Here is a 13,490-nt window from a genome sequence, read left to right as displayed (position 1 = left end):
TGAGTGTTTACCAATAACAAAGGAAGTTATTAAATAAGCTTCCTAAATAACGCCCAACTTACGAAAAGAAATACCCTGTACAATTTTAACTTAGGAGATATAGATTTGCTTAAAAGTGGAACTATTTCTTTGAATTTAACTGCTTATATGGTAACTTCTTTAACAACTAACTTTAGATGTAGATCATAATCATGGCTCATTGGTTTTAATTTTAAGAAGAAAACTCAAAGCACAAAAAACCTTGGGCATGGTTTTGCTTTCATGAAGATACAGTATAAATACAAAAAATCATTTTCAACTAAAATGCAAAGGAGTTAATTTCTAATATTTTCTTAGAATTGAAAGTTTAGGACAAAAACAAGAATAGGAAAGATTCAATATTACCACACACAAAAGTATAAAATATTAGAGCTCTAGGTCTTTTGCATAATCCATTTATGCAGATTAAAAAAAAGGTAAACTGTATTTCATTATGGTATTAAAATTTAACATCATTTTCAGGAATTTGATCCAGAGAAATTTTATAAATTACTGGAGGAAGCAGAAGGACAGGTTAAGGAGACTGTAAAGAAAGATGTCCCACAATATATATTTAATAAACTAGGACTTAATAAAGATTCTTTAAAAGGTTTGTAGATGTTATAAGTATTCGGCCAATGATGTTTGGAGACTTGCATCACATTAGTAAATCACTAACTTCAAGTCAGATTACTTAAAAGTTTAAACAATAGATCTATTGAAAGATTACTGTGTTTACTAAGGACCATATATGATATGGTTAAGTACTAGTTATTAGAAAGGCTACAATATTACAATATCTATGTTTAAGACTTAATATGACTTCTTCATGCAGTGAGTCATTATTACATGTTACAGGATGTCTTCATGGTGTGAATAATTACAATGTACAGCATTTCACCTTTTAAAGATATCACCAAATAAGGATGTGTGCCAAACAAAGATATTTTTTTTAATTTCAATTTATTATTTCTCTATGAATATCAAGTTTTTTGTTTTTGATAATTGATGTCTGTATGATTTTTTTTTTAGTGTTGAATAATTTATTTCTATAATAGTATGCATGATATAACTTGTTTTCATATTTTTCAATGACTTCATTACAGAATTAACAGACCCTCCATTGTTAGATCCAGATGAAATAGATACAACAGATGAGGTAAAATAGAAATTTCTTTTGGAAGATAAATGTAAACGTCTCATTCGTTTCACCCATAGAACTATTTTAATCTCCAAGTCAAAAGATTTTACAATTATACCTACTTAAAGATTTAAAAACTTATGCTGTGTTTTTATAAAGATTAACTAGTTTGATTCTTAAATGCATACACTACAAATATTTATGAAATATGATTTATACATTGCTATTTTACCCTGATTGAACAAAAGGATTTATTTCCCATGAAAGTTTTAATTTTGCATTGAATTAAATAGTGATCAAAGTATTGACATTACTTTCAGGCAAGAAGTCATGTTCCAAAGTTTAAAACACCTACAGAAGATGACTTTGAGACCATTAAACTTATCAGTAATGGAGCCTATGCGTAAGTTGTATATATATAAAGTAGATTACACTTGTTCTGTCTTTTATTGACATGATAATTGTGTTTGAAAGGCATTAGCTAATATTTAGACAAAACAGAACTTTGATTATTCTGGTAAATATTTTAGTATGTTATAAATCAAATCAGACTATGTGTCAATTTTATGATAAATTTGCAGCAAATCAGAATATGTGCCAATTCTATGATAAATTTGCAGCTAATACCCTTTAATATGGGATTAATTTCAATAAACGTGAAGTTAAGCAGGTAATTATTTGAAGAAAAAAAGGAAGAAGCTTTTATTTGAACCATAAAGCAGAATTGAAATATTTACTAACTAATCTGCTGTATTTGTACAGTCTCATGTTATCTTAGTATGTTTCCTTGAACTAGATATGTGACATTTTAACTGTTTCAGGTCAGTGTACTTGGTACGACACAGAGGAACTAGACAAAGATTTGCAATGAAGAAAATCTGTAAACAGAATGTAGTTCTGAGGAACCAAACTGAACAAGTATTTACTGAACGAGATATCATGAGCTTTACAGACAATCCATTTGTAGTTAGCATGTACTGTAGTTTTGAAACACAGGTAATTTGAAAACAGAAAAATGTAATTACATAATAGTTATTTAAAAAATGGTCATTATTGTGATATAGACTGTCCTATTGGCAGTCCTTGTATAACGATAATGACCAGATCTTCAATAACTGTGATGTTTATTTCATTTGAAGAACTTTCAGATAATGGAGAATGATCGGTATTCAAAATAAGTTTGAAATATCTACTGTGGATTCATTTATTTTCGTGGTTTCCAATTTTCATTGATAGATTGAAACTGCATGGCATTTTGGGGAATATTTGATTTTATGGTGCTGCAAAAGTCTGCATACAAGCCCTCAGAAAATATGTAATTAGTTTAACTGTACCCACAACTTCCATAAAAAAATAGTAACCCATGAAAAATAATGCATCCACAGTATCTATTTTAATATGTATTTCAAAAATAAAAAGACAAATGAATCAATAAGTCTTTAAGCAATGAGTTAACTTGGAAACTAAACAAATGTTATCTTTCTTTGTTCAACTGTATAGTCACTGTTCCAATTGAACATGGAAGTATTAGTTAGCACAGAGTAATACTTTTATTCAGTTCATAAGACACTGACCAGGAGAAATTTTTAATAAATCAACAGTGAAAGTGTTTATTATGAGCTTTCATTTTGAACGTTTTACAGTAAAAGATAAACAAATGAATACAGTAAATTCAGGGGAATGTTGACTTTCATAATAAAGCCAACAATGCTGAAAGTGGTGTTAAACACCAACAACCAATCAAATCTTTTGTTTATATCATTAATTATAACATTAGTGAATCTCTTTGTTTGTAGAAACATCTGTGTATGGTGATGGAATATGTAGAAGGTGGTGACTGTGCCACACTGTTAAAGAACTCAGGGGCTCTGGTTTTTGATTTGGCAAGGTAATTAATTAATAGTGAAAAACATTTTCCAACCTAATAAATGAGGAATTAGTTATCAAGGCAGTGAACTGTGTATGCATCCTAATGTAAATGCAACACATTAACACCAAGACAAGGAAATAAATGTTAAGAAGTAAATGATAATGCATTTTAAAGTTTAAACTAGTGAAAATATTGTAAATTTAAATGTGTCAATAGTATAAGATGTGGTATGAGTGTCTATGAGACAAGTCACAATTTATAAAAGTAAATTATTATAGGTCAAAGTACAGTCTTCAACACGGAGCCTTGGCTCACACAGAATGCGAATTTTTGTATGATTTGCTTAAACTTTAATTTCATTTTTTTTTTTAGTCAAATGTGTCGGACTATTAATTCAAGATTATTGATTTTCTCTAAAAAAATGTAGTATAAAGTAAAAGTTTTTTCACAGGCACAGAACATTCAAATATCTTGTTTTATGTGCAACTATATGTTAAAAGATAACTGCTTTTTATTTGCAGGATGTATTTTGCTGAGACTGTTCTGGCATTAGAATATTTACACAGTTATGGTATAGTTCACAGAGATCTCAAACCAGACAAGTAAGTTAACCTAATATTTACACAGTTATGGTATAGTTCACAGAGATCTCAAACCAGACAAGTAAGTTAACCTAATATTTACACAGTTATGGTATAGTTCACAGAGATCTCAAACCAGACAAGTAAGTTAACCTAATATTTACACAGTTATGGTATAGTTCACAGAGATCTCAAACCAGACAAGTAAGTTAACCTAATATTTACACAGTTATGGTATAGTTCACAGAGATCTCAAACCAGACAAGTAAGTTAACCTAATATTTACACAGTTATGGTATAGTTCACAGAGATCTCAAACCAGACAAGTAAGTTAACCTACTTATATTTACTACTTGTTTTACACTTTAAATTTGTAACTCGTTTTAAGTCAAAAGTATTCTTCTTTAAATTTCTTTTTTAAACCAAATATTTGGTGAAATAATAAGTTTCTTTATACTGAGTAATGATGAAATAATTTGACATTTACATACACAATTAGTAACTGGTGTTGTGATTAATAAGATTTGGTTTCTTTTGGTATGCATCTACAGAGATTTTAATCGATTTTAATGAGAAAATGTTTGAATTTGTATTAAAAAGAAAATAATTATTTTAATTCATCCAATTTTATTCATTTGTATTGTTAAGTATTGATTATGTCTTGGGTCTTGTTTCAGTCTGCTCATCACAGCTACTGGACACATTAAGTTGACAGATTTTGGTTTATCAAAGATTGGCTTGATGAGTTGTAAGTGCCATTTTATTGCTCTACTTTACATGAATAAAATAGCTGATATTTTTGCAGATTATCTTTTTTGTCAAAACATAAGCTTCAACTCATTGAATGACTGAGGGTATAAACTTCTACCTGTATTTAAACTTCCCATCAATTTACATCAATTTTGGAGGAAAGAAAAAGGGAAACAATAGGATAATACTGAAAATATTTTCTGTATCTGTTTATTAATTTACTCAAGACATCCAAGAGAGGAAGGACATGAAGACAAGATATTCGTAAACAGCTCATACCCAGAAAAATGCTGGCTGATGTATTTTTGACATGTTTCAGACAATTTTTGTTTTTTTCCAAATGCTTGTAAATTGATTTATTAAAAACGATAATCATTGAGACCGTCGGGCCAAGAGTCTTCCAACTTGCATCAGAGATGATTCCTGCATATATAAGGTGTCTATTCAATTTAAAAAACAAAAACAAAATAAAGATCACTGTGCTTAAACGGCCGTGGGTAACTTAAGTTACCCACAGCCCAAGATGGCGGACTCTAAACTCGTTGAGATGACAGTTGATACGAAATATACTTTTTGCAACGTTTTAAATGATCTATGTAAATATTGATAGGATTTTTGAATAAAGAAATCACCTACCATCACTTCAAATTCGTTAATTTTGACTTCACTTTAGCACAAGGCCAACTTTTAAAAAATGATAAGATGTCCGTAACTTATAAGTTAAAAATAATCAGACTGTCCGTAACTTTATTTTCGGATGTGGGTAACTTTTTTTTCAAAATTGTAAGATTAACCATTTTAACAGTTAAAGGACAATAAACACTATCAAACCCCTTACTTATTACATAGATTTATACAATAGCGATATGCTTCAAACTGAACAAGAAAAAAGTAAACCAGAGTGTCACAGATTTTCCGTTAAATTTGAAAAAAATATTCCCGGGATAAAACGGGTTCTGACGGTACAGCGAAATTTATTAACATTCTTCTAGCTTTATAGATTGTTCACTGATGAGTCCTTGGCGGAAAAAAAGGATATTCTTTCCATTAAATAATTTCTGAATTGCTAGCCAAAAAGGTATGGTCTCTACTATATCTAGTGTGATGTGTTGTTGATTGTGAGAGAAAAAATGCCAAAATCTAGGAGTAGATGGTAGGCTATATTGTTGAACATGTGTCAGTTTATTATAGCAATAAAGGTAGATTTAAAATCTTCTTACAGTTTCATTGGCCTCAGGGGTTCAATAAGATCGGGTATCAAATCATACATATCTTCTTTAGAGGGTTGGACTGATTCATCTGTATTTCTGCTAAGGATTGACCTCTTTGAAAGTTACTGACATTATGCTAAAGTTACGGACATCCCTATTAGTATACAGAAAAAAGTTACGGACAAGTTGTTTTGAAGTTACGGACATCTTAAGTGTTTTGGCAAATCGTGCTGTAATTGTTTATTTTGTAGTAACTAACCACGTTTTACATTGCAGAGTTTCTCTAAAAGATTTATATAACTTTTTAATTACTGAACATTTCTTTTGTATTCATGGTATTGTAATTATATAGGAGCAAACTTCCTAACTGAAGCTAGGCGGCTACATCTTGGGCTGTGGGTAACTTAAGTTAAATTGATAACTGTTGTCTCAATCAGAAACTTGCTTAATCTTCACTGTGCTTAAACGGCCGTGGGTAACTTAAGTTACCCACGGCCGTTTAAGCACAGTGAAGATTAAGCAAGTTTCTGATTGAGACAACAGTTATCAATTTTTAATGGCATTTTATTATTTTACAGTGACAACAAATTTATATGAGGGATCAATGGACAAAGACTGTAAACAATTCCGAGATAAACAGGTTCAGGGAACACCAGAATATATAGCTCCAGAGGTGATCCTTAGACAAGAATATGGTAAGTTATATCTGAGGCAATATGTGGAAATGTTTCTTTATAGGTGGTAATGGTAACGTTTTCTTCTGTAGCTCAGTCCATATTGTAAACTTGTATATGTATATGATGGCTTTTTTCAATGTTGAAACATTTTCACATATGTGGTTAAATTTTCGGGGTACGAAGTGTGATTTATTTTTCCATATATTAACATACCCTGAAAATCCTTTCGTGATGCGGCTCTTCATGGTAAAAAGTATCTTTTTGCACACAATAATTTCTTTGAAAATTTAATACTTTGAATACATATAATAACTCCATAGTTTTTACACATTTATTCTAAGGTCCTATACTTCCCAGATCAACACAAATGGTTAAGCTCAGTCATTTGTTAAAAATTGAAACATGTCCAGTATCACTACACAGAGATTTTTTGTTTACAAACAACTTTAGTGTTCCTCAATCAGAGGCGCATTAGGAATATTGTCCTATCTACCAACTGTTAAGGAAGTCATTCAGACAGTGTTGTTCAATCATTTACAGTATCATTAGACCATACTGATAAGTGTATCCATAAAGAAGAATATGGTGAAGCATGTATCAAGATATTATTTCATGATTTTCTGTTTTGGTTGTATATTGCTATTTATGTAAGAGAATATTAAATTTTGACAGATTTAAAACGGTATCTCTTTGTATTTTTTTTAAGTACAACAATCAGTTGGTTGACACTAATTGCTGGAAAAGCAAATAATAATGCTACAAAAAATGCATTTCTTAAAAATATATATATTTTAGAAAAAAATATGACTTGATATGTTTAAACTATTTTAACAGAAGTATATACATCTGTCAATTAATGTATCTTTTCAGGCAAGCCAGTAGACTGGTGGTCAATGGGAATTATATTATATGAATTTCTGGTTGGAATAGCACCATTTTTTGGAGATACACCGGAAGAATTGTTCTCTCAAGTCATTAACGGTAAGGTTATTAGATTTTGTAAATGGTAGCAAAGTCTGTTATACAGAAACTAAAGTATTCTTAATGATTTTTGCATAAAAAGGGAAATCTATACACTCTAATAGGTTAACACTGTCCTTGACATTGAAGAAAATATGGAAAAACATAATCTTATTTTTATGTACAAATTGAAAATTACTTCCGATTTCGTAAGGATTGATTTCATAATGATAATAGTTTTCAATATTAAAAAAGAAATGAACTATAAAATATAACTATAAAAAGAAAGTTGCTGATGAGATAAAAGAGTGACAAAACATGTCCTTTAATTTGTTATTTATTGTTATTTTAGAGGAATTAGAGTGGCCAGATGAAGAAGATTGGCAGGTACGAGATGATGCTAAAGACCTAATAGCTAACTTACTACAACATAACCCAATAAATAGACTAGGTTCTGGTGGGGCAGCTGAAGTCAAGGATCACATTTTCTTCTATGGTTTAGACTGGGATAATTTACTGAGAAAAAAGGCTGAGTTTGTACCTAACCTAGATGACGATGAAGACACCAGTTATTTTGATCGTAAGTTTTTATCATCAATGTACCTCAAGTTTTAATTTTCAGTTATAATGCATTTGATACAGCCTTTGAAGAACAATCAATCAGTCATTGAATGCAGAATTTAAAAAAATCATATTTTTATATATCAAAAAATTATTGATATCATAATAAGTATACCCTGCTCAAAAGAAATGAGATATTCTACTTTACCACATCTCTTTCCCATGAAACAATTGTCACATCATGAGATTATATTTTAATTCCAATACTGGTCAACTTCATATAAGCTGTATGCTTACATATTCTCCATTATGAATTTTTGTCAAGAAATTATAAAAAGTTGATGCCAAGCTTAATGGAGCAAGCTATACTTTGTTCATTTAAAAAAAAAATGACCAGAGGTGATTATTGCTAACACAAGTTTTACTTTATTGATATTTGTTATTTATAATTACAGCTCGTTCTGAAAGATACAATCATGATATAGAGACAGCAGAAGATACTGAGGATGAACCTGAAGATTCTCTCTTCCATAGTTTTAACTCATGTTCTCCTAGATATAGTAAAGTCTACAGTAAAATAGAAGAACTACATGAGGTAATGTCATGTGATAGATACATTGTACATGTGCTTTGATTACAACATTGTTTTGTAGATAAAAAAGATACCTTTGTCCTTTGAATAGTAATCATATAGTACCAGGATCATAATTTAGTGCGCCCAACGGGCGTTTCGTCTACATAAAACTCATCAGTGATGCTCAAATCGAAATATTCATAAAGCCAAACGAGTACAAAGTTGAAGAGCATTGAGGATCCAAAATTCCAAAAAGTTAAACTGTTGGTCATTGATAGAATCATGTGCTTAAAAATCAGTGCTTTTCATATTGACTGTGTTTTATAAGATACATATCAACCTTTACAAAAGTTATTAATATCAGATTCATTAAGTAAAGCTGACATCCTCTTTTTAAGCCCGCTTTTATAAAGTTTGCTTCTCATATATTTGACAAGCTTTAAAACAAAGCAACTTAAATTAGTTTAATTTTGATTTATAGCAATACAAAATTAATAAAAAAATGCTGATTTTAGGAAATAAGTCTACAAACGTTTTGTGAAACTATAGGTGGTTTTATTATAGGTAATGTTATAAATACGTGTGTGTTAGATAAAGAAGATTGATTAAACTAAAAAAAAAGCAATTTTCTCATTTGAAATTTAACAAAGGGTTAAAATTGGCCCTAAATTTTTAATGTTTTTTAAATCAGGCCAAACAATTACAAATTTCAAATAGAAATACTTGTGATAATACTGTTTATATTAAAATATTGTTTTTTGGCACCTTCCTCAAAGAAAATTGAAGCTATGACCCCTTTTATGTACATTATTTGTATTTTAGGTCAATTTTGTTTTTGGCATAATTAACAATTGCCGCCATCCATGATCCAAAAAGTTTTTATATTGATGAATTTTGATATCACATTTAGAATATTTTAGTTACAAAACATTTTGGATTAAAGGTGGTGGCCAGATTTTTCCCAAACTTTTAGATCGGAAAATTACCCCAAATCATCATAATTTGACAAAATGTCCAAAATAGGCCTAATTTGGAGAGTATTATGTACTTTTATGAAGAGAACTTGATTTATTGACCATTAAGGTGGTATGGGAGTCTAAAATAAAAATGATAGAATTTGTTCATACTTTGTCAAAATGTAGTATCTATTGATACATGTTCAAAAATATTATAAAAATGATAGGTCACCGCGCATTTTCTCAAGCTACAGGTTGTGACAAAATGACAAATTTTGTATGCATTATGCAGGAAAAAACAACATTTTGTGAATAGAAACTAAACAAAATGATAGAATTGTAAAATAAATTAGGGAAAGATTGCTTTCAGACAATGCTTTGAGAATATCAAAAGAAAAGATAGGGTCACCGTACCTTTTTTCCGACTAAAAGACAAATTAGGAAAATTTCATGTAGAGTCCTTCAGAAAATGCACTGTTTTAGAGTTACCTCCCCTTAAATCGCCAATATGAAAATATTCAAAAACGACCAAAAATAATCTACACTTGCAAATATATCAATATTTATAAGTGATATTCTATAAATTGGTTCTTTTAAATGAAAATTCACATTAAATATCTGCATTCCTGCATCAAATTTTGCTAATTTAATAGAAAAGATGGACCTTAGATTCTCTGTTTTTTACAATCCAAGATGGCGAAAGACACCCATACCACCTTAAGACTTTTGAAATAGACCCATTTACGAACCAATTTGTGAACTTTTTGTTTTGGTATTTGATGATGAAGTTGATATTATAGGCCATTTTGGCCATAAGTGAACCTTGTCCTATGTAATTTTCATCAACTTATCAGTAATAAAAATCTTTATCTGATAAACATAAATTTTGATCACAATTTATGTGTGAGCCTATATCAATATATTGTATACTTCAGTATCAAGATGGTGAAAGTAGAAGGCAGAATCCAGAAGGTGAAAGTAGAAGGAGACATTCCAGTGTTGATGATATGAAGACTAAAATGTTACAGTTAGAGAGGGCAACATTAGAGAGGAAGGATTCTAACCTATCAGAAAGCTCTGACACGTCTCTAGAACTACAGTCAATCATGAGACAGGAGACATTAAGTACGGGTACAGACTCTACAGATAAAACTGATAGTACTATAATCAGAATGGATGAAGATGTGTTCAGTTCACCAGAATGGTAAGCACAACATTATTTTATGTTATGGTGACTTGAAAAACACCGGTACCACTCAGATTACAATTCTACCTTGACAGGTAAGTTTGTATCTAGCCTATAAAATACTTATTTAGCCTTGAGAATTGAAAGGTCAGTTTATCCCATACATACAAAAGAAGTTTACCTATGAGGGTCAGAATGGGGTTTACAGAATAGAGAATACATGTAATAGCAACAAAAAATAATAGGGAATAGAAAAAATGAACATCAAAATAAAGAATAGAGAATAAGTTACTGCATTGCAAAAGTATAAAGAATAACTGTGCAAAAAAAAGGGTTACTTAGGTAACTGTAATGCAATACTGATAATATAATCATGATCAATGTACATAATTGATAAATAATCTTGTAACAGAAAGACTAAATTGGAAAATCATTTTCATGAGAATTTTACAGAATGAGTTATTTCAAGGCTATTAAAAGAAAATGCCCTAAAACTTTAAAGAATACAGATATTAAAAAAAACCATCCAGGTCCTCATGTTATTTACATTGTCAAAATATAGGCCACACCATTGTTATTCCAAGAATAATCTAGACATCTAGTCAAACTGGTTTTAAACTAGAGATCTAGTCAAACTGGTTTGGTATAACTGACAGTTTGCTCCTGCCCTAGATGTCTATTTCACAGTGACCTTATGTGTTTGTGCTTAGAGTACATTGTACTGTCATATTTATTGATTTTTTGTTGGGACATGACCTAAACATGCAAAACAGTGGCTTGAGATTTCAATTTAAATGGAATCAATAAAATCTTAGAAAGTTTATTCTATATGAACTTATTTTAGTATAATAAATTAATATTTGGAATTTTATATCCTGATTGATGATTTTTTTTGAGACCAAGATGTTTTCTTCATTCTAATTCACATTATAATTATTTAACCTTCAATTCACATTAAAAGATAAAAAAAAAAAAATCAGCTCTCGTTTAAAATATTTTGCAACTAAATTTAATAATCCGTTAGAATTTGGTGTAAACAAAAAACAAGAGAACCTGCAAGCATAGTCTATTTCTATAAAGTCAAGCCGATAGTTTTTTTTATATCTGAAAAGAAAACTAACACGTAAAAAAAAGGCCGAAAGTAACCCCTAAAATTCAACATTAACATATTTTAAACAATTGAATCAAGATGCACAAAGTTTAAGCATTGGTCAGAATATAGGGTGCTTTTGTACTTTAACAATATCACAATAACAATAAAGTGACCTTAATTTTGGACAAGGTAAATGGCATGAAGCCAATTTTACCAACTTCTTTAGTATGAATGGGATAAACTGACCTTTCAATTCTCAAGGCTAAATAAGTATTTTATAGGCTAGATACAAACTTACCTGTCAAGGTAGAATTGTAATCTGAGAGGTACCGGTGTTTTTCAAGTCACCATAATATAAAATATGGTAATGAGGTTTGATTGGCAACTTACAAAACATGTGATATGATTGCCACCAACACAAGTATATACCAAAGACAAAATGACATAGATGTGAAAAAATACAGGTCACTATATTGCCTTTATCAAAGAGCAAAAAGAAAGTTTTAATAAATTATATACTAATAAGTGATTTCCTCATTATTAAAACATGTTTAAAAACACAAGTTTTGATCTACATTAGTTTAAAAATGACTTTAACTATTTAACGGTGTAAGAGACTTACATAACACTGAACTGGATAAATTATTTGTATTTCAGCACACCTAGATTCCAGCATCCTAAAACTAGCACCCCTGAGTCTGGCAAATCTGAAAAGGAATATACTGCCACCAGGAAAGAGAAAGCACCACCTATTAAAAGTATGATTCCAAAGTTTGCAATCTCTTCTGATGATGACAATATCATAACAAGTCCTAAAGGTAGGTTGTTAACTGATTTAGATATTAGTTTTAGCATAGGTTTTAGTTTACAATGCAAAATTCAAAAGCTGTGTCCTCTAACAAAAACAATTTGCTTAAATGTTTAGCAATTTGCACTTTGATTATTTAGTAGAATATGTTATCGCTTTTCTTAAGTGGTAGGTTTTTCATATGAAGCTAGTGCAGTGTACTTAAACATTCTTTCTATGATTTGTATGGAATATGAACTTTTCATTGTATTTAAAATTGAGAATGGAAATATACATTTTGAGGACACAAGATTCAGGAGTTTAACAACAATTTGAGAAAGAAAATAAAGAAAAAGTTATATCATCATTTTAAAGGAAATAATGATCCATCCTTTGATTTATAATTATTTGTGTCGTGTCTGTTATCTCCTAAAACAATAAAAAAATTATTTATTTATTTTGAAATCGATATTGCAATGACAAAAAACTGAAAGTAGGATGCCTTGATTTGTAAATTTACCATATTTATAGATTATTTTTGGAAATGTATCTTACATATAGAATCCTACATTTCATGTTAAACAAATTTTATTTTTATTACAGAATTATCCCCTGTTGATGAGAATAAAGAGAAGGAACATAACTCTTCTTCAAGGAAACATATACAGAAATCACTTTCAGCAACAGCTTTAACATTGCTCATCAATCCTAATGGTAAGTTTGACATATAGATATATTAAGATGTGGTATGAGTGCAAATGAAACAACTCTCCATCCAAATCATTGTATAAGTAAACCATTATAAGTAAAAATGTGTAGTTAACATTAAACAGTCCAGGGATTTAATTCTGACATAAAGATTATTATTCCTGATTTTGATCAGCTATACTGATGTATTGATTTACAAATGATTTTTTGTCTCGCTTCGACAAAGTTGTGAAGGTGGTGGCAAGAACAATGTATTAGTTATGATTAGGTCAGATTTTCCCCTACTTTTCATTTTGTGTGAGGTCATGTAAAAAGCAACCAGAAGATTCATTAAATTTCTTTATAGGTTCTTTTATGCATTTTAAAGACTTTTGTCATGAAAATAAGCTAAAATATGCCATTCTTAATTCAAATATT

General features: G+C 29.8%; 1 protein-coding gene across 4 annotated transcripts in view; it reads left to right on the top strand.

Annotated features, from left to right (window-relative positions):
* Positions 1-13,490, top strand: part of LOC134687982 (microtubule-associated serine/threonine-protein kinase 3-like) — a 69,021-nt gene that overhangs the window by 47,953 nt on the left and 7,578 nt on the right. For all 4 annotated transcript variants that reach the window (XM_063548464.1, XM_063548450.1, XM_063548457.1 and 1 more), the window contains 14 exons: positions 502-628; positions 1,125-1,177; positions 1,480-1,562; positions 1,981-2,155; positions 2,956-3,047; positions 3,551-3,631; positions 4,288-4,358; positions 6,150-6,266; positions 7,119-7,229; positions 7,561-7,788; positions 8,225-8,364; positions 10,235-10,503; positions 12,236-12,396; positions 12,969-13,079. In XM_063548464.1, the coding sequence (XP_063404534.1) occupies positions 502-628; positions 1,125-1,177; positions 1,480-1,562; positions 1,981-2,155; positions 2,956-3,047; positions 3,551-3,631; positions 4,288-4,358; positions 6,150-6,266; positions 7,119-7,229; positions 7,561-7,788; positions 8,225-8,364; positions 10,235-10,503; positions 12,236-12,396; positions 12,969-13,079 (1,819 nt within the window). The remainder of the gene's footprint in view (positions 1-501; positions 629-1,124; positions 1,178-1,479; positions 1,563-1,980; positions 2,156-2,955; positions 3,048-3,550; positions 3,632-4,287; positions 4,359-6,149; positions 6,267-7,118; positions 7,230-7,560; positions 7,789-8,224; positions 8,365-10,234; positions 10,504-12,235; positions 12,397-12,968; positions 13,080-13,490) is intronic.

This window comes from Mytilus trossulus, chromosome 1, assembly GCF_036588685.1.
Source record: "Mytilus trossulus isolate FHL-02 chromosome 1, PNRI_Mtr1.1.1.hap1, whole genome shotgun sequence".
In the NCBI taxonomy this organism is placed as follows: Eukaryota; Metazoa; Mollusca; class Bivalvia; order Mytilida; family Mytilidae; genus Mytilus; species Mytilus trossulus.
Note: the sequence above shows the minus strand (reverse complement) of the source record. Positions and strands in the feature narration are given on the sequence as shown.